This window comes from Heteronotia binoei, chromosome 14 (assembly GCF_032191835.1).
Source record: "Heteronotia binoei isolate CCM8104 ecotype False Entrance Well chromosome 14, APGP_CSIRO_Hbin_v1, whole genome shotgun sequence".
NCBI lineage: Eukaryota > Metazoa > Chordata > Lepidosauria > Squamata > Gekkonidae > Heteronotia > Heteronotia binoei.
The window spans coordinates 26,633,644-26,655,615 of record NC_083236.1 but is presented as its reverse complement, the minus strand read 5'-3'; the positions used below and the strand labels follow the sequence as shown (position 1 = coordinate 26,655,615).

Sequence of the window (21,972 nt, the reverse complement as noted above, 5' to 3'; positions counted from 1 at the left end):
CCCTGGGAGAAAATAGCAGTTTTGGAAAACGGTCTTTTTGGTATTGTATTACTGCCACAGGAGGTGGTGGCAGCTACAAGCATAGACAGCTTCAAGAGGGGATTGGATAAACATATGGAGCAGAGGTCCATCAGTGGCTAGTAGCCACAAGGTATAGATGGAACTCTTTGTCTGGGGCAAGTGATGCTCTGTATTCTTGGTGCTTGGGGGGGGGGGCAAGAGTGGGAGGGCTTCTAGCGTTCAGGCCCGACTGGTGGACTTCCTGATGGCACCTGGGTTTTTTGGCCACTGTATGACAGAGTATTGGACTGGGTTGGCCACTGGCCTGATCCAACATGGCTTCTCTTATGTTATGTTCTTAAACTCTGCTGTCCACAGGCTCCACTCACAAATCTCAAGGAATTGTCTAACCTGGAGTTGGCAACCCTAGTTTAAAAGCACTGAGTACCATACTATGCATTATGGTAGATACGGGTCCAGCCCATGGCCACCAACATTATTTTAGAGGAAAAATTTGCCTTTTAAAATTGCTCTAAGGCTTCAATCCTGATCGAGTCCATGGCATGGAAGCAACAGGCAATGTTCTTTCCCCACCCCTCCCTCCATGCCTTTTAAAGTGCTGAAACAGCCTTCCCTGGCTATTTTGGCACCTGGAAATGCATGTGTGTTGGGGAGACAACAAAGCCACATGGTGCCCCCACACTCATCAGAATCAGGCCTCTGTAGCAATTTTTAAACAGTGATATTTTCTTCTAAAATGGTGCTGGTGGCCACTGGTTAGCCCTGTGCGCACAGTAACATGTTATTTGGCCCTGAGCTGCCCTTGGTTATGATAAGAAGCTTCCCTGTCATTAAAAGAGTCTGTGTCTATGGCTCTGACATTCCACCACGACTTGCCCTCCAAGGCTGCTTCTGTGAGCGATTTTTCTGCTCATGTCTGCTAAGTGTGTTGTCAGAACTGGCTCTTTGTTAGATGATAGAATCCGTTCTGGATCTGATTTAGCTTTAAAAAGTGTAGCAAGAAGCCTTTCATAGCAGACCTTTTCTTGCCCTCGGGCTGCCTAAAATTATCTATTCTTTTAATGTAACCAAAATCCTACAGGCAGTGACCCCAATCCGTATAATCTTCTCAAAGAGCAAAAGAGAGATGTGTAAAAAAGCATTGTTACACGCTCCCTCTCCTGTTCCCCAAGCAGAAAGCAATCCAGGGGCACCTCTGAAAGGGTTTGTTTCTTTTCAAAGCTATGATGTTGTCTTTGAATCATTTGGGTGTTTTAAACCAAGAACATTGTGGGAGTAAGTGGCATCCTACAGCAAGAAGGATGACTGATAATCTGTCTTCAGATTCCCAGAGCAACAAGCTGGACCCTTACACCCTCCCAGCTTTTTCCAGTCTAGCTAAATTCCTGCTCAAAATCTCTCAGCCCTCTCTGCTTCTCTTTCCAAACTCAATCCCACCCATCACTTTCTCATCCCAGTAAGGTTGCCAACCTCCAGGTGTGGCCTGGAGTCCTCCTGGAATTACAACTGTCCTCAAGATGATAGAGGTCAGTTCCCCTGGAGGAAAATTGCAACTCCAGAAGCTCTGTAGCAGGGGTGGCCAAACTGTGGCTCTTTCACACACACTGTGTGGTTGTCAAAGCCCCATCAGCTGGTTTGAAGAAGGCATTTGTCTGTTTATATCACTTCACCAAGCCAATCCAGTCAGTGGCTTAGAGAATACATTTAAAGTTGCTTTCTTTCCACCTCTCCCTCCCTCATCTGATTTCCTTCCTTCAAACATCTGATGTTCATGTCTTGTGGTTCTCAAAGACCTGATGTTTATTCTATTCTATTAAGCAAGTTTGGCTATCCCTGCTCTATAACATCACATCCCCACCAAGCTCCAGCCCCAACAGCAGCAGGAGCATTGGAGAGGAAGAGACTGGCAAAATGGTGAAATTACATTGCTGCATCACTTGATGCTGTAGGATTTTTCCTGATCTCTATGGCTTCCTAGCCAGAACTGGCATCATTTGACACTTGCTCCCCCCTGCCCCCAATCTCTCAATTGATTGCTGGTGAGGAATTGGGAGTTTTGGTAGGGATTTGCCCACTACAAGCATTCATATGTTAACCCCATACTGGAACAAGGGGGAGGGTAACTTTTTACTCTATTTTACTATCCGCTCCAATTTCCCAGTAGAAATTACCCTTCCCGTATAGTGCTATTAGCCCTGGTAGAGAAAAATAGCTAACAGCAGTTGAAGGGTGGATGGATGTTTTTACCGAACAATGGAATGGGGAAACAGTTAATCCCTCACTCCCCTGCACTTAGTCCTGACTCAAATCAGACCTCCAATACTTTGCACTGCTTTTAAAAGGTAAAAACATTGGGAGATTCACTCATGGCCCCCAAAGAGCAGTAACGTCTTCTTCAGTGGTACGTACAGCTTTATTGGCCATAGCCTTAAGCCTACCCACATTTTTTTTTCTTTTTAAACAAGACTATATAGACACTTGGCAGAATGTTAAGAATGTCTGGGACAATCATTTCTAATACGTTTAGGATTATGTGTCTGTAGCAAAGGGCGGAAAAAGCATTCCAGCATGGTTTTAACTTACTTCCATAAAGTTTAAGGGAAGGGCTTTTCCCATTGCTCTCTTCTGAATTTTTAATCTTTCCAGAGGAGAAAGGGTGACCTTTTGTACCAAAAATACAGTGTGCATATTAGCAAAATGCAGATTAAAAAACGGTCTCATTCTCTGAATAAACCTGCATTCCCAATCACAATTAAAAGTCTCAGTAATCAGATGATATTATTTTAGCCCTGGATCTCATAGTAGCAGAACACGTGATCTAAAGGAGTAGAAGGATGGTCAGTGACATGGATGTAGGTGGTGTGCTTTTGCCTATTTTTGGATAGGTGGCTTGGCTCACTTCCTTAAACCATCTGAGCCAATCCACTCTGCAGGCACCATCAATCTGCATGTTCTTCATCGTGACCATAGATTGGTAGACGGGGCTGGTGGTTATTAATTGGAACAATGCAGGCCATAGGTGCTTTCCACCTAAGCTTGCCAGCTCTGGGTTGGGAAACCAGGATCCACAGGATCCATCCTCCAAAACAGCCGTTTCCTCCAGGGGACCTGGAGATCAATTATAACAATGGGAGATCCTACAGGAGCCACCTGGAGTTTGGCTACCCTACTTTCATCACCAACCCTCTCTGAGGATTCAAGGAAGCAGCTCTTTGCTAGATCTTGGAGCTCTGCTGCTTTTATTCCCTCACCAGAAGTTCATTTTAAAACAAACCACTGAACTGAAAGGACCGTTTCAAAACAGGGAAAATCTCCATCCTTTCCTTCCTTCTTCGCATCCCTGTCATGCCTAGGAGGCATCGAGTTGGAAATACTGAAATATTCATACACAATGCAGCCATATAATTTCCTTAATAATTAATATAGGATGTTCTTCCACTTCCAAGGGCCTGGAGGAACCAGAAGCCGGCCTGCCTTCATCGTTGTTCGAGATCTTGCCTTGTCAACAGCATTCAAGGACAGAAATTCCAGTCCACAGACCAGGAAGCTGAATGGCTGCCAGGTTTAGACCTGAGAGATGTCAGGAAAAGAATTCTCCCAAGCACAGTGCCTTGTACCACTCCAGTGCTTTAAGAAAAGGCACACCTTGAGGACAACAGTGTCCTACTTGAAGCTTGGACTAAGAAACCTTAAGGAGGCCTAAGAGGCAGTGCGGGAAGGGAGGGAGTTCCACACTAGCAAAATCTGTCATGCAACTTGAGCTTGCACAAGAATTTTTTCCCTCTCTCCCAAGTACTAGAACTCAGGCCACTCAACAAAGTTGATGGGAAGTAGATTCAGGATGGACAAAAGGAAATACTTCTTTACTCCATGAGTGATTAAAACGTTGAATTTGCTGCCAGGGGATGTAGTGATGGCTGCAGGCAGAGATGGTTTTAAAAGGCACTTCTGCTGCTCTGTCTTGTGATCTTTTATGGTGGTGATGGGAAAGTGCCATCAAGTCACAGCTAATTTATGGCTCCTCCATAGGGTTTTCAAGGTGAAAGACTAACATAAGTGGTTTGCTATAGCCTGCCTCCACATAGCGACCCTGGACTTCCTTGGTGGTCTCCCATCCAAACTATCCAGGGCCAACCCCACTTAGTTTCTAAGATTTGATGAGATCAGTCTATTATAGTTTACTACAATTCCCAGGGAGCAGGACTCAGCCCTGTGGGTTGCATGGAGTACTCTGTTTCTCACACCAGGACAAAGTTCCTCTAGCCAGGTTCCCCCTGCAGTAATTAAAATTCTGTCCCCAGCTAACTACACCCACATGAGGATGGCAACTATAGAACACTCTGTTTTGCATAATTGCTTCTACAGTTTTGAACAATTTATTTTAATTTTGCTCATCATGGTTGGGGGAGCTCTGCAGAGTGTGAAAGCTCTCGACTGCTGGATGTCTTCTTTAGTTGCCTCTCTGGCTTCTAATATTCGACACGTTTGTCCACACACTGTTGAGCATATGTTTGCTATCATGAAAGCTAGAGCGATTAGGAGTCTACATGTGAACAGGATCTGGTCCCTGCCCCTTTGCTTGCCTCTCCACAGCCTCTTCCACAAATATTTCTCTCACTGCTAAATCTGCTTATTGAGAGAGGGGCTCTAGCACAGTGGCAGAGCATCTGTTTTGCATGCAGAAGGTCCCAGACTCCCAGGTTCAGTCCTTGGCATCTCTAGCTAAAAGCTGCTACCAGCCTGAGTAGACAATACTGACTTCAATGGCCCAAAGATCTGATTCTGCATGAGGCAGCTTCATGTGCTCATGAGCTACGGAATGGACAAAAAGAAATACTTCTTTACTCAATGAGTGATTAACATGTTGAATTTGCTGCCAGAGGATGTAGTGATGGCCACAAGCAGAGATGGCTTTAAAATAAACCTCTGATGCTGTGTCCTGTGCTTAAAACATTCATACCTCTTTTATTCTAAATGTCTTTTGTTCTAAAACTCTGACATATGCACACATGTCCATACATGTGATTGGGACAGAGCCACGTGGCTTAAATTGTGAAACAAGGCAATCCACAGCTGACCAACCCAGACTTCGTCTCACCTCCCTGCAGTCATTCACAGACAGGTTATTTGCCTTGGTTTGGATGATTCTGGGAAGTGCGTTTTTTCTCCCACTGCCCCACAGTTTCATGGTGCTCCGTGAACCTCCAGGGTTTCCCTCATGTTTTCTGCAACCTTCTCCGAGCCTGCTTTGCTGCAATGTTTTGGGAAAGATCACAACCAAACTGGGCTGGCCTGGTATCCATATGGATGAGAAAGTCTGAGTCCCATCTACATCACTGCCATTTTATCTGCCCCAGTCCCTTGCATTCCACAAGACAGCTTTAGTAAACTAGGCAATTGGCATCATTACTGTACTTCAATCGTTTGAAACGTATCCCAGCAGCTCCTGCGCATTAAATGGAAGGATGTACGTGTTCATGTGCATGTATTTCTGTGCATATTTATTATTATTTTATTTATTTATATTCCACCCCTTCCCCCGTGGGGGCTCATACCCCACCTAGATCAGAGACTAAACTGCTGAAGATCCTGGGGGAGTGGGGTGTGTGGAAGCATGGAGAAAAGCAAATCCAGCTATTCACACTGATAAAAGTTTTAAAAGTTCTCTCAACAAAATGGCAACAGTAGCGACAAAACAGAGACAATGATGTACTAAGGCCAGAGACCAGGAAAAAGGGACTATGCTGGGTAAACAGGGACAGGTGCATGTGGTTTTGGTGGTCCCACAGCATTGCAGGATCACTACAGCACATACATGTGCTTCACTTGGGCTACATCGTGTCTGCTGTTTCTCAAGTGCCTCTGGCTGACTGCTAGAGTGCATAAGTGTCTTTTGCTACACATGGAGCTCCCTCCTCTGGAATATTCTCCCTGTGGATACTAGCAGCCCCAACAAGTCTTTCTTCTTTCTGGCTGTCTTGCATCAGAGCTACTCTGCTGACCCAAACAGGTGACAATGAGCAGTGTGCATGCACATGCGAGCACACGCACAGCTGCCTTGCTCTAAGCAACTGCATCTGTCCCTCTGATCTCCAAAGCAGCTGATGGCCCTGGCAGGCCCAGCACTGATTCCCTTATTCCAGCGTGCCAGCCTCAGAAAGCACTGCCTGCTTCATATTCCTTCCCCCCCCCAACAGTGCCAGTTAATATGTTCAGGGGCACTAGGTCTAGCACTGGCTCCTGTATGCACACCTGGGTCTTGAAAAGAACAAACAAAGGCAAAGCATCTCTCTCTTTCTGCATTGCAGCTGCCTGGTTCTTCCAGCCTCACTTTGCAGCAGATGATTGAACCATTCTTCAGAGCAGCTCAGGAAATTTTCAGAGTGCCTTTAATCTTTAATTCACCGTTTATGGCTGACAAACCTTGCCCTGGGAACTGGGTTTCTTGGTCCGGTATCCAAGGTAACACACGTCCCCCTGGATGGACAGGGATGTCAGAGCAGATGGTAGAAAAGAGGAGATTTCACTTGCCTGCTGGCCTTGAAAACTTTCCTTCTAATTTTTGTAGACAGCACGAAGGGAGAGGGCATTTAACTAACGCAGCTGCATATTAATTGGTTCTGAACAAGAAGAATTTGCAAGTATTTTCCTGAACTGAGCTCCTTTTTGTGGGATTTAAAAATAGGGAGCCAGTTCCATGAAGTACAGTGCCCATTTGGACTGACTCAGGTGCTCTGGTGGAAGATATTTTAAGGGCCCTGAAACCCTGTAAGAACTCTCTCAGCCCCACCTACATCACAGAGTCTTTTGTGGGGGAGGAAGATAAAGGAAATTGTGAGCTGCACTGAGACTCTGAGATTCAGAGTGGAGGGTGGGCTATAAATGCAATTTCTTCTTCTTTTTCTTCTTCTTCTTCCATGCTCCCAACACTCTCCCCTGGGTAAGCTGCCTCGGGAGGAAACTTTTCTGTCATTACTGTACCTCTCTCTGAAGAAGTCCTGCTAAGTTTCTGCAAAGTACTGGAGATCGCTGGAAGACTGTTTGGAAATGGCTGATTTAGCAAGATATTTATTCTCATCCTCTCTTTACTATACATGGATACAGGAAAGTTTCCTCTAACAGCTTTTGCCAATAGGGAGGAAAGGGTTAAAAATCTCTCCCAGGTGCTTTTTTCTTTCTTGATAAAGCCACACTGGCAGCTAGATGTGCAAAAAGAAAAGATGTCATTTCAAATAAACCCAGAAGAAATCAAAGCTGCATAGCTCAGCCTAACTTACCTCACAGGATTGATGGGAGGATAAAATGGAGGTGGGGAGAACCCTGCGCTTTTGGGAGGAGGGTAGGATAAAGCTGAAACAGACAGTTAGATAGACAGAGGGGTGAAATGGTTGCTTCACATCATGCACTAGGTAGGGGGGGGACATGTAGACCCCACCTGTCAAGGTCTATGAATGTTCCTGTTCCCAGACATCTTGCTCAAAAGCTAATAAATTCCAAACTCTTTAGCCTTTCCTCCAGTTCACTGATCACTAAGTTTCCTCTTTTCTGTTCCTTCTCTTCTCTTAACATGTACTTTTTTGAGACAGGGTAACCAGCACTGTACACAGAACTCTAAACATAGCCATCCTGTGTGAGTCAAACAAGTCTCTTTAAAAAAAAAAAAAAAATCACCGCTCCATATGCTTCTCAGGAATCCATAATATTTCATGGATGTGGGGATGCTGGAAAGGACCTGAAGGGTTCTGCATCAATCTGCCTTCCCTCTTTGAGGAGGGGGGCTATTTGTATTGCATGCCTTTGAATACCAATAATGGAGAAGATTCAGTTTCATCCAAGAGCTGAGTGGAGCCAGGCCAAGGGTGTTGTGCCTTTTCCGCTAGCCCCACTTCCCACTAAGTAGGTTATGTCTTACTAGAACACCCTCTGCAAGAGGAGGGCATGGTGCCTCCATTCTTCAGTGTCCTCTGAGCTAGCGGAAGCAAACCTTGGCTCTGTGAAAAATGAGACAGCTGGTGGGGCTGGTGGGGTCAAGTGATGCTTAGTGTGCGCAAGGAAGAGATGAGGCAGCACAACGACAGCAGGAACAGAGGAGCCCTTTCTTGCAATGAGCCGCTGGCAGACCAGCAGGAAAGATAACCATCCTGGGACAGATGGCGACCAGGAAGAGGAGCCCAACTGATCCTGTCCTCAGGGTTTTATAAGAGGCCAGCTCAGCATCTGTGGTGTTGAAGGAGAACTGATGGCGCGGGGAAGGAGACCACAGCAAACCTCATCAGTGGCTACCCATTGATGCAAATGAGCAAGGGACCTTTTCTCTTGATATTTGCTTTCCCCCTCCCACAAGGTTATGGTGCCTCTCAGGGCTTTTTTTTTGAGCAGGAACACATAGGAACGCAGTTCTGGCTGGCTTGGTGTCAGGGTGTGTGGCCTAATATGTAAATAAGTTCCTGCTGGGCTTTCTCTAAAGAAAAGCCCTGTGTGAAACAATGGTGATGTTAGGGGTGTGGCCTAATATGCAAATGAGTTCATCCTGGGCTTTTTCTACAAAAAAAAGCCCTGGTGCCTCTTAGAATGGGTTTTTTTTCCAGGACTCATGTGTATACAGAAGAGCTTAGCTGTTTTCCAATCTACTGTCTTCCTAACGCAGAACTGCAGCACAGGCCCAGGAGAGGATGAAGCAATCTTGAACTGTGCCTATTCAGATCTGGCCACCATCTGTTTCAAAAGTGGCTTCATCCAATAATCACAGAACAAATTTGTGGGGAGAGGCTATGGCTCATTGACAGAGCATCTGCTTTGTGTGCAGAAGGTCCCAGGTTCAATCCCAGGAATCTCCAGTTTTTGCCTGGAGATGGGAGTTTGGAGATGGGAAAGATCTCTGCCTGAGACCCCAGAGAGCCACTGCTACTTAGACAGCACTGACCTTTAAAGGTCAACATTCTGACATGGTAGAAGGTGGCATTATGTGTGTTGAAGTGGGGAAATTAAATTCCCAAGTAGAGGGCACAGAGCAGACTTGGACTTGTTCTAGGGCTAGCAGGCCCCTGCTCTTGCACCAAGAACTTCAGCTGAGCTTTCTTTCACTGCAGGGATTGGTTTATTTAAAGAAGTTTTTGGCACCCAACCATCACAAGTTTTTCTTCATTCAGGAATGGAAGAGGTGTTCTGTTTTCCAGTCTGCTGTCTTCCTAAATAAGAACTCCAGAAACCTTTAATATGAACACTTTTCTGTTTCATCACCCTCATAGGGCAACTTTTGCAGCCCATATATAAGCAATGCTGTATGGCCCAAATATATGTGACCAGTGATTGGTTGAATCAGACTATAGCAATGACCTCAATTGCTCATTTTCTCTAGTCTCTCCCTAAATCTCACCCCCCCCCCACTTCCTGATTTGGGCAGAAAGCACTGCAAAAATGTGTGACATCACTGCTTAAGCCAGTGCTAAACATGTTTTGATCCAGCCAGAAACCTCAAAATCTGAACTCAGGATGACCAATGCAAATTTGTCCCTCTGAGGAGTTCAAAACATTCATTTCTTCTCAGCTTCTCCATTTTATACTTCCAACAAACTTGTGAGAGGGGGGGGAGGAGATGCATATTCAAGTTTATCTAGTGAGCTTCATGGCGAAGTATGGGTCTGAACCCAGACCTCCCAATTTCAAGTCTGATTTTCTAACCACTACACCACAGTGCTTGTGCACAGAATACTGGTTCTGGCATTTGGCTTGACAGCAGCTGGCTGCAGAGACAACATTGGCTAATAAATGACAGAAAGTACAGAGTAACCAGGGTCTCAGAGGAGCTCATTAGTGGGAGGAGGATCTTTCTAGGGTAGATCCACAACTCCTCCCTGGAAAGACTCTTTCCAAGAAAAACCTGAGCAGGCATACACTTCTATATATATGTGTTTGTAGTGTATACACTTCCCACCTTTCTGCCAGTACTGGAACTCAGCAGCTTAAGTGTTGTTTTAAAAAGAATCCCAGAAGTTCCCTTTAATCTTTGCAGCACCATTGCAGGACCTTGCAGGGATAGAGGTGGCTCACCTTGGCCAACAGATGGCCCTGCTGTTACAGATGTCTCTGCTATGCAGCCCCAGAGAAGATGGGTGACACCCTTTAACTGCTGAAGGATGACACCCTTTAACTGCTGAAGAAAGAAGCCTTTTCCTGAGGTCTGGGGTGGTCGCGACACAGAGACTTAACCCTAGGCTTGATTCCTTAGCCTCCTATCTGCCTAAGGCTGCACTGATCATCTGAGCACGATCTCACTCCAGAGGACTCAAGCCAAGCACCTTCAGAGACATCATCACTGTGTAACAACCTTACAGCTGCTATGTCTGAGGGGGATGCCTGTTCTGCTCTTTGCAATGGGCTTCACTGTCACATGACAAAAGGAGTGGCCAACCCCTTTACATGCACTGCTGGTTGTGGGTTTTTTTTTTTAAACCTGAAATATAGTCTGTGCAGAATGCAAAAAACTGCGGACTTGCGGACTGAGTGGGGAATTAATTGCAGTGTGGTTCAGAAACCTACTCTTGGCAAAGCAAAATCACCATGGTATATGGAGAAGGGAGAAAGCCTGACCTGCTCCCCTGAGTGGACACTGGCCAAGCCTTTTCAGCCTATGCCTTTGTCCTGACTGTTCTTGACCACCTGGCAAGTAGTGCAACAGCAGCTCTGCCATCCTTTGCCAACCTTAGAAATAACATTGTGTTTGGAAGAACACCTGGCACAGTGTGTTTGCCAGCTATGGAGACTCTCTGTGTGGATTAGCTGCCCTGTCTAGAAACCAGAGGCAACAAGCATCAGATCTTCCCTTTAGATCTCCTTCCCTGCTATCTTGATGGCATCCGAGGTTGAGGCCTTAAACCGGCCAGTGGACTGCTGGAACCTCCGGACCAGAGCCACCTACCTGCACTCCCCCAGTTAAATCTCCTGGCACCCTTTCTCTCTGCTGCTGTGTCCCAGAATCTGCAGCCCTCTGGTGGATGCTGTCATCCTTTGCAGGCTCTGAAGAGTTTATAAAGCCAGCGAGAGCAGAGAAGGAACGGAGAAGCTGGTGGACAGTTCCCGGTGCTGAAAGCAGAGGAAAGAACATCTCTGTCAGGGACCAGCTCACTCATGGCCGGGAAGCAGCAGCCCCCTTATTTGCATCTGGCGGAGCTGACAGCGTCCCAGTTCCTGGACATCTGGAAGCATTACGATGCTGACGGTCAGTAGGAATGAATGGGAAGAACAAACTTCCACCCAGTTCACTGTTTTTTGAACAACTGCTCTTTTTTAAAATAAATTGTTGCCAACATGCAGCTGCAGGGCGTGGGGTATCCAGTTCTGGAGCTGATATCTGTTGTTAAAATGAGACTTGCCATATCATGGGCATTTTAAGTTCCCTTCTATTTTGTTAAAGGTTTTAAACCAGGCTGTGTGTTTTACTTAATAGTGTAAAGAAGTTTCTGTTGTCTGCCTTTGTTATGTAGAATACAGTGAAGCATAAAAAGAGATGTTATGCATAAAAAAGAAATTGAGGCCTTAAGAAAAAGGGTGAATGAACAGAGAACAATGCACAGAGATTATGAAACTGTTTGAAATGTTAATTTCAAAGAGTTTTACGTACAGAATTCAGCCAATTTGGGGACTGTGATTAAGTCTACCTTTCATTTTCTGTTTAATGTTGATGTTTATAAACTATGCATGTTAGCAAACTTTTTGCATTCTGTCCCATGCTCCTGGCCACTGACCGCTTTCTTAACATCAGGTTATAATATTAAGAAGAGGGTGGGATGTCAAATGCAACAGAAGGTGGATAACTTAACTTTGGTTCCATGTAATAACTCATGTCACTGTGGTTGACAGCAGTTCTTACAGCTGTCTAGTATCATGGCTATGAGCTCTTCTCTCTAGATCTCTGCTGTGTTGGGGGATATTGCTGGATTTTACTTAGATATCTCTAAGCAGCAACTGCAGGTGATGGTAAGTCAGAAGGACAGAGAAACAGATGGTGACTTGGTGGTGCTGTGATCCAGGAATGCTTTTTGCACAGAAAAGAGTCCAAATGGTAGTCCAGAAGCTACATGGAACACCAGACTGAATCAAGAAAGAGTGCCCTTCAAGAACCCAGCCATGAATAAGAGAGGGAGCCCAGGGAAAGCAGAATTTGGGAGATGAACTCAAGGCTTGTGATTGTGTTCTCTGGAACAGTTGGGGAAAGAAACAGCCTCACAGAGGTGCAGACAAAGAGAGATAAAACATATGAAGAATACTTCAGGACTTCATTTTTTCCCTCAATGAATGATGAATAGCCACAATTTTTTAATTGATTAACAACCACTAATTTTTCTAAGGGGGTAGCATGATATAGCTGAATCTCATCAGATCTTGGAAGCTAAACAGGGTTGGCACTTAGACGGGAGACCACCAAGGACAACTCTGCAGAGGAAGGCAATGACAAACCATCTCTGCTTCTTAGTGGCCTTGAAAGCCCCTTGTTGAGGTTGCTGTAAGTCAGCTGAAACATAATGGCACTTAACATATGTAATTTTTCTTATGCCTCTTTATGGTTGGGAAATGTTGCCCATCATCATGGTCTTCCTAAATGCAGTTAAAGTAGAGAAGGAACTGCATCTAAGACAAAGTGGCTGAAAACACCAAGGCAAGGAATCATTCCCTTCCTCTACAACGTATTTCTCTAAGTGTATCTTTTATTTGAGTCATTTGGAATGACATACATAGTACTCCACTCTCAGAATCTGGAATCTTTGTTTGGGGTACACTGGAGAACAGAGGATCTGGATTGGGGCAGAAGGAGGGGGGAGATTCACAGACAGATTCACAGCAGCAAATTGAACTTAATTTAGTTCAAGTTTATTTACTGCGAATAGCCAAGGCTGTTGCAATGAACTCCAGTTGATGGATTTTGGTAACAACTAACTTTGCGGCTCTAGGTGGTATCTGCCACAATCTCTGGGCAAAGGATGGTGGCTCAGGGATTATGAATGGGCAGTTGTATGTTTGTTTACCTACTAACCTCTTTACTGCCTTTCCTTATAAATGCAATGCAGTAAACTATACATTATAAAATAATGACTATAATAATTAACAGTAAAGTCACTGGATAGTTCAGAACTCCACCACATGTTAATCAAAACATGAATGTGAGTAGTCAGTCCAAAGTATCTCAAGAAATGTGAGGGTGTTTTATGACTACTGGACTGGACTAAGAGCTAAAAAAAAAAACTTGTGCTTGTCTTCAGCCTGACCAATTCACACATTATAAAGTCCTCATGTCCTCCATCCGTCCAGGCAAAGAAGCGGTCTGGGAGTTCTGTGCATAGAACTTAATTCCTAGAACACTGAGTCACTCACAAGTTCTCACAGAGCTGTTCCTCACAAGAGCAGTTTCTGTTAGAGATCTCTCAGCTCCACCTACCTCACAGGGTGTCTGTTGTGAGGAGATTGTAAGTCACTCTGAGACTCCTTCGGGTAGTGAACGGTGGGGTATAAATCCAATCTCCTCCTCCTCCTCTTTTTCTAGGCACAAAGGGGTCCAATTCAGGTCATGACTAAAAAGGAAAGAAAAGGTCTCCTGCGCAAGCACCAGTTGTTTCCAACTCTGGGGTGACATTGCTCTCACGTTTTCACGGCAGACTTTTTTACGGGGTGGTTTGCCATTGCCTTCCCCAGTCATCTACACTTTCCCCCCAGCAAACTGGGTACTCATTTTACCGACCTCGGAAGGATGGAAGGCTGAGTCAACCTCAAGCTGGCTACCTGAAAACCCAGCTTCCGCCGGGGATTGAACTCAGGTTGTGAGCAGAGTTTAGGACTGCAGTACTGCAGCTTTAACACTCTGTGCCATGGGGCTCTTCAGGTCATGACTACAGTGGGCTTAATTTTCCCAACCTAAGAGAGCAACTATTTCCATCACTGAAAACATTTGCATGTAGCTGTAAATCTTTTCCACCAGGGCAAATAGGAGCTCCTTGGAGCTGTTTCGCATCAGGAAAATGGCACAGGAGAAGGCCTAAGAATTAAATTTTGAACATGGAACTCCTGCTGCACATCTGTTTGAGGCATCTGAAAGCCAGTGCCATCTACTGAATAGAGTATCGAACTAAGAACTGGGAGGGTTAATCCTCAAATGGTTAATCCTTCTGAATTCCCTGTAAAGAGGGGAACGCTAGCACTGCAGCAGCTAATAAATGAAGTCAGGGTGGGATGCACCACCCCAAACACTATAAGATTATGAATACATTTGCAGGATGCATTTTGCTTCACATTTAGGGGATAGTAGCTGGTGGCTGCATGGGGATGTGAAGAAGAAATACCACTTAGCTTTCGAGTGGCTTTTTGTTTCACATACAATGCGTCTTGGCCCCCTTGGTAAAGTCTCTGGGAGACAGCTGCTCTGTAGTTCCCTTGTTCAGTGTAGATTAATCCAAGAGAAGGAGTGGTGGTGAGGGTTCCTATCTCAGTGCAGAGAACTGGGCTTCATAGCTTTCTGATAATCCCCAGTGCTATGATTTGGTGTGCGTTTCTCTGAGCTAAACTAGCCTAACCTCCAGGAGTATGTGAAACTGCTCTATCTAAATCTAAAACTGAACTCAAAGGTTGTTCTACCCTGTGGATGGAAGGATGGACAAGCACTAAAGGTGGTGAAGTCAGGTGAGGCCAGGACCTTTAAGACAAGCAAACAGTTCACCATCCTCCAATAGTGCAATGGTTCTCCATTGACAGAGCTTCCAAGAAGGGTAGATGCAAGGTGAGAGAATTCTTTTGCACACTTCCCCTCTCCAAGTTAAGGGGTCCCTCTGAGGGTAACCTACTCATGATCTCCCTCCCAAAAACTCCACTGAACCTGGCACTGGGAAGTTACAAGAAAAAATGGGATGGTCAGAATAGGAAACACCCATTATTGGCTGGCTGGCGGAGAGGGCATTGCAAAGTAATGAATATGTTTAAGATGTCAGATAGCTGCAAATTAAGGCGCAGCAAGCAGGTAAACTAGGAGTGAAAAGCAAAAGTTAACAAGTGGTCATATCCTTTCATCCAAGTAATGATGGCAAAGAGGGAAAAGCATCCCTGATCTATTATTTAAATGCTTGCCTGCAAGTGCAAAATGGCGTATATGAATTTCCCTCCCTCCTCCTGGGATCTTCACGTGGGTCTGTGTTAAATAAAACAAGAGACTTGCGAAGGGGAGCTCAACTCCCCTTTATCTCACTGTGCTGCAGAACTTTCAGCAATTTCCCCCATCCCATTAAAATCCCAATATTTTTCCTAGTAGGGGTGAAACTTATTTGAGGAGGAGGGGGAGGAACAGGGCTTCAAGCACATGTCTTCTGCATGGTCTGGTTTTAAAATCTCTCATCCCCGCAGTCTTTGCAAATGAACAGGAGGGGGTGCTTGTCTTTCCCCCGTTAATAGTGTGTGTGTGTGTGGGGGGGGGAGATCTCAGATCTTGAAGCAGCGAGTCTGTCTCCCACAGAGAGATGATCTGATCTTTCTTGCTCACTGATCTTTTGCATCTCATTTAGTCTGGGCAAGTGTGTGTGGGTTTACTGTTGCAGAGGGGAAGCCTTAGTCTCTATTTATACCCCACCCAGTCAGTCTATAATGTATCTGGGTTGTCTATTAGCTGCAGGGAATAAATCCTGGATACTTGCCTCTGCCCACCCAATCAGCACAGCTGTCTCCCTAACAGTCAATACAAGTGAAACATTATCCTTTTCCATACAGAAGGATAGTACCATCTACCTACCTGAGGGAATGGGCAAGATGCAGCCTCTGGGCCTGTCTTTATATCCTCACAACTGCCCTGCTTTTCAAAGCATTATGTTTTTTTAAAAAAATGCCCTGCTTTCCCGTAAGTATACACAAACAAAATCATAGCCCCTATCCCTCCATCCAGCCTGAGACTATTAATCATTTGAACTGTGCAGAAAATCAGATCTAGTGCCCTGGCCTGGATACCCCAGACTAGCCCGATCTTGTCAGAACTTGGAAGCTAAGCAACGTTGGCCTTGGCTCGTATTTGGAAGGGTGACCTCCAGGGAATACCAGGGTCAGGAGGCAGAGGCAGGCAATGGCAAACCACCTCTGAAACCTCTCTTGCCATAAAAACAAGTCTAGATCACCACCTAGTGGTACATACCACTAAAAGAGCTAGAACTTATGACTGCCAGACAATCTTAAGATCTCCTGGCTATTCTACATACAATGCTATACGATGATTAATTAATTAACCAGATATAGTCTATAACCTGCCATCAGTGTTCCCTCTAGGCTGAGTTAGTGTGAGCTAGCTCACAATTTTTTAGCCTCTGGCTCACATATTTTTGTCTCCACTCAGGAAAAATGATCCTAGAGAAAGCTAATTTATGCAGTAGCTCATAACTTTAATGCCAGTAGCTCACAAAGTAGAATTTTTGCTCACAAGACTCCACAGCTTAGAGGGAACATTGTCTGCCATACGTGCAGGTCCTAAGATGTTCTGAGACATCACCATGATTCTCATGATAGTCATGAGGTTTTGAATTGCTCCAGTTAAGGGGGCTTGGCATGGATGTTGATATCCCCAAAACAATATGTAACGGTATCTGAATATCTGCACAATATGTTGTCCCTCTGCATAATTTGCTGATTAACAGATTACTCAGAGGTTAATTTGGGCCAGCGCTCATCAGCATTTTCAGCTATAGGGTTAATGAAAGATGGAAATTACTTCTCACCATCTCTTGCATATCTGGTAGTCCTAGATGTTTTTCTTTTAAAAAAAAAACTGAGCAAGGTCCAAAATGAAACCGAGAAGATGAAACTGTAAAATCTACGGATGTGCAGTCAGAACTGAAGCTCCAGTTTGAACAGCACCAATCTGCAAATATACATATTCGATATTTGTAACAAAAAATAAAAATAAAATCTAACATTCAGGAGTGATCTGAACTCTTCTAATGTAACAGTTATTTTGGCATTTCACTCTCTGGCTTACTTTTTCCAGACAATGAAAGATAAGAAGGTTGGCAAAGGGACTGAATAATTCAGCTGATATGTGACTGACAGGGATATAGTCTAACCAAAGCATTTTGCAGAACTTCCAACTGAACAGGATTTTCCAATTAGAATTTTCTGTGCACAACAAGGGACAGAGGCAAAAGTTTTGCTAGCATATGCTTCCAGGCAGGCAGAGCTGTAGAAGCTCAGGGGAACAGAGGGAAAGGCTCCAGCTTTGCTTCTTCCCAACAATAGGCATCTCCCCTGGGTTGCAGACAGGGGGAGGCGGGATAGAGGTCAAGGCTTAAGTGAAGAAGGCATTCACACTTAGGAGATGCAAGAGAGATCAAGTACAACAGATCAGGCTACACATCCTCTGGATGCAAGATCTCTTGGACATCTTTATGTAAAAGTAGCTGTGGGAATATGCAAGAGATCACCCATTCATGTATAAAGCAGTGGCGTCTGTTTTTATACAAAACTGGAGTGTATTAGCAAGAGGTTGTTAATGACAAGGCGTTTTGGAGGTCCTTAATTCACAGGGTCACCATGAGTCAGAAATGACTTGATGGCACACAACACACAAAAATATTAGCTAGTGGCACCAGTTCTGCTCACTGGCTGACACCACCTCAACCTTACTAGGTTACTCTTTGAAGTAAGTTTTCTCCCAGCCAAGATTTGACCCTGGATATCAAGCTGGGGGGAAATGCTGCTGGAGAACACTGATGCAAGGCTCAGGAAAGGGCGGGGCTTAGTGTCTCTGATCTACAGGCTCCCATTTTGGAGAAAACTCCCTACTCCGACACATTCATAAAAGTATCTTGGGGAAAGAGGGGAAGACTCATTCCAGTTCACACCTTTCTGTTTTTGCTCTGCAAATGAAAATTTTAATTGCTTCTACAATAGCCTACTCTCCTTCCTTTTTGCCTGAAGTTTGGGAAAAACCACCCCTCACCCAAGGGGCCCTACCTGCGATTATAGCAACAAAAGAATCAACCATGCCTGTTCCTCTTGCACCCCCCCCCAGTGAAACTCCAGTCTATTTGTCTTTCCAAGGATCCATTTACACTCCTCCTTATTAACTTGCCACACTGTAAAGCAGTTTCTGGTGTGTCGACTTTCTGTCTCACTGTGAACTGGCTCAAAAACAGTTGTTAAGAAAAATGTCCTTGGACAACTAATCAGTTACACGCTCATCAGAGGGAGGAGAAAATGCCTCCGCAACTGGAAGGGCGTAATTTCTAGCAGGAATACACTGGCAAGTCACTTGTCTGATATTGATGGGATCTAGTATGAAGGCTCTAGCAGCCCTGTGTCTGGCACTGCCACCGGGAGTGGCTGGGAGGAACTCTTGAAGAATGCTTTTCTCTTTAGCTTTTGGCCAAGGTGCAGCCGCAAAGAGCTTAAAGCGACTCACACCTTCTAATTTCTAAAAAGCACAGCTTAAAAAAACAGAAATGAGGTGTTTCCCCCACCCCAGAGTAAATAATATGTTATTGCAGTGTAATTTTATGGTGATTCAGTGTGTGCTGGAGTGGAGAGGGGGCTCCCAGGGGAGCCAAGACTCTCCAACCTGTTATTAATATAATCATTTTGACAAGTTATCATTATCACAGCTTGTCAGTGACATCACCTCACTTGCAGCCTCAAAGCAGAAAGTAGGAGCTCGGCATTGGTCTCAGGCTTCACTATGCCTGCTCCTTTAATACTTCTGTTGCCATACTGTCTGGGCACCCCTGCAAGCTGCACTCTATTTCAGATCAAAGTATCATGTACGCTGATGGGGCTGTATACTTCTCATTCATTAAAACATATTTCAGAGGGTAGCCGTGTTGTTCTGTAATAGAAGATCTAGATTCAAGGCCAGTAGCATCCTAGAGAGAGCAAGATTTTCAGGGTACAAGTTCTGAGAGTCACAGCTGACTTATGGCAACCCTGTGGGGTTTTCAAGGCAAGAGAGGTTCAGAGGTGGTTTGCTGTTGCCTGCACCCCTATCAGAACTCTGGCATCCCTTGGTGCTCTCCCTTCCAAATACCAACTAGGGCTGACCCTGCTTAGCTTCAGAGATCTGACAAGATCTAGGTCAGGAAAACTCCCCTAAGTCCGATTAAAAAATAATCCTAACATTGCAAGTGGATGCCTCAGCCAGAAAAGTAGATCACCTCAAATACTGCAATCCTAATGAGGGTGGGCTTCCAGCTCCCCACCTTGGTCTTTTCTGCATTCCTGGTGGGGCGGGGAAGCCGCATGACTCTGGTCTTCTGATAGTGCTCCCTTGCAGGGTAGATCAGGTACAAGGAAAAGCCCTCCAGGGCTCCCAAAAGCTGAAGTCTGTAAGTCTGTTGGACCATTCACAAGACTGGAAGGTTTGTAGAGCTCTTCTACAAGGCAAGCACCTTTCTCTCCCACCCTGTTCTGCAGGGAGGCAGGAAAATGGCACCCACCCTCCTCTCCCCACCTGTGCTGCTGGGAGGAAGGGGGATGCAAGGAGACAACTCCTGCTATCTTCTTCAAGGAGATGGTGCCCACTCTCTTCTTGCCTGTGCCACCTGCCTCCTTGCCCTCCACCACCATAGTCAGGTGAGGTGGCAAGGTATGGCTAAGGTAAGGAGAAAGAAGGCCACGCCGGGCCTGCAGTAGAAGGAGGGATGGAGCAGGCTCTCTGCTATCCACCCATGGGTGCTGAGGGTGCCTAATGCTGTGGGCAGGCAGCAACAAAGCTGGGTGGCATCCCATCACCATCTGTGTTCTAGTTGATTGCCTAGTAGATAGGTCCACCCTGCAAAGAAAAACCAGCCTTATGAATTTGCAGTCTTGGGTTGCCAACTCCAACTTAGAAAATTTGTGGAGATTTGGGGGTACAACCTGGGATTGTGAAGTGGAAGCACCTCTATGGGGTATAATGCCATAGAGGCAATTTTCCAAAGCAGCCATTTTCACTAGGGCACCTGATCTCTGTCATCTGGAGAAAATGGTTGGAAGCGTTGGGAGAAAAGTTAATTTCTGGAAATTTTGCTGCACAGAAACACCAGTGGGTAAATAACAAAAAAGAGAAGGGATGTGACATGAAAACGAACAGACTGCTTTAGCTAGTACTGAGAAGGGGTCCACTGAACCTCAGAAGACATTTTTATTCCAGATTGATGGGTCTGGAACATAAATCAGAATTTCCCTCCTCTTTTAGTATGCACTTGCACCACAGTAAAATGCTGGAATGCCAAAATGAAGAATGGGCTGTATCGATTCACAGTGAAACTAGGCTTGATGCAGGATATGTCCATAAACATATGCTTCAAAACACCAGAGTGCAGCTGCTGGTTTGACAAGGGGCATTGATGCTGTGGGAAGAGGGGTGTTTAATTTGGTTCTGCTTAATTGCTAATGGTCGTCTGTGGGTTTCTACTGCCTGTGAGTCACCTCAAGTTATGAGGAGCATAGAAATATTTTAAACACAGAAATAACACTTTCCTCTTAAATATAAAGGCTCTAAATGGTTTGGGGCAGGGTGAAGGGCTACCTCCTCCTGCCCATGGCACCAGCTAAGATCTTCCTCACAAACTCTACTCTCTGTATCTCCAGTCACAGGTGGTGACTAGCGTTCCCTCTAAACTGAGTTAGCGTGCACTGGCTCACAGATTTTTAGCCTACAGCTCACACATTTTTGTCTTAGCTCAGGGAGGATAACCCCAGAGCACACTAATTTATGCAGTAGCTCACAACTTTAATGCCAGTAGCTCACAAAGTAGAATTTTTGCTCACAAGACTCCACAGCTTAGAGGGAACATTGGTGGTGACCAAAGATGGGGGCTTTTTCAGAGGTGGCACTTCACCTGTGGAAATGCTTTCCTCCTTGAGGCTTGCCAGGCACCTACCCCACGTTGTTTTAGGAGCCGGGACAAAATTTTACTTTTTTACCCAGGCACTAAGCAAGGGGGGTTGTCTTTTAAACCGCTTTTACAATCTGTCACGAGGATCATTTTTAACAGGCTGCCAAATGTGTTATGTTTCTGAGGGTTTATTAGCTGGGCTTACACAGGATAATATTAATGGTTTTATGTCCGTATCCGTTTCTGAGAGCCACCCCAAGAAGGTCTCTTACATACTGCCTCTTTGATGTTGCAAATAAATAAATATATAATACAGGTATTCCTCAAACAACCTCCCCCTCCAGTGACACTCTTATTTGCTCCTGGGAAGGGAACTCATAGAGCTAATAGCAGCTTCTGGGGTCCATTCAGATCAAGGAAATGGTACCAGTGAAAAGGGCCAAATGCCCCCACATCTGATGCTAGAAAAACAGGCAGAAAATACTCCGATGGATGGAAACAATCAAAGGTGTCCAGGGTTTTTTTTATAACAGGAACTCCTTTGCATAGTAGGCCATACACCCCTGATGCAGCCAATCTTCCAAGAGCTTGCAGGGCTCTTTATACAGGGCCTACTGTAAGCTCCAGGAGGATTGGCTACATCAGGGGTGTGTTGCCTAATATGCAAAGAAGTTCCTGCTATAAGAAAAAGCCCTGAAGGTGCCCACCTGCACCTCTGGCATGGGGCAGCCCATTCCCCCAACTCCCATTCAGGTCCAGCAAATGTAGTATCCAATTTTTATAACCCTGGATTAGAATAAATAATTCACCTATACTTTGCATTAAAAAGTAGGAGAAAAACCATTCATTTTGCCCTTCTACCTTTCCGATAGCATCAAATGAGTAAAATGAGGAAAGCATGGTGGATCTCTCAGACTTTCATTTCACATCTCCCCATGCATCCCAAGCCCTTCTTTGCAGATTGCCGACCCCTCCTCTGTTTTCAGACTTGTGCTGAGAAGCTCTCTCTTGCTGTTCCCAGGGGAACATGCTGGTAAAACCTCCTCTGATTAATTCAGAGCTATCAGGGACCAATTAAATGATGCAACTTGCTTTGAGAAAACACCTTCTCCATCCCAGGCTATGT

General features: G+C 45.1%; 1 protein-coding gene across 1 annotated transcript in view; it reads left to right on the top strand.

The window, feature by feature from the left end:
* Positions 1-10,976: 10,976 nt before the first annotated feature.
* The window catches only part of CALB2 (calbindin 2), a 45,705-nt gene continuing 34,709 nt past the window's right edge, over positions 10,977-21,972 (top strand). Inside the window, exon 1 of the mRNA XM_060254392.1 lies at positions 10,977-11,239. Coding sequence (XP_060110375.1) covers positions 11,149-11,239 — 91 coding nt within the window. The 5' untranslated portion in view covers positions 10,977-11,148. The remainder of the gene's footprint in view (positions 11,240-21,972) is intronic.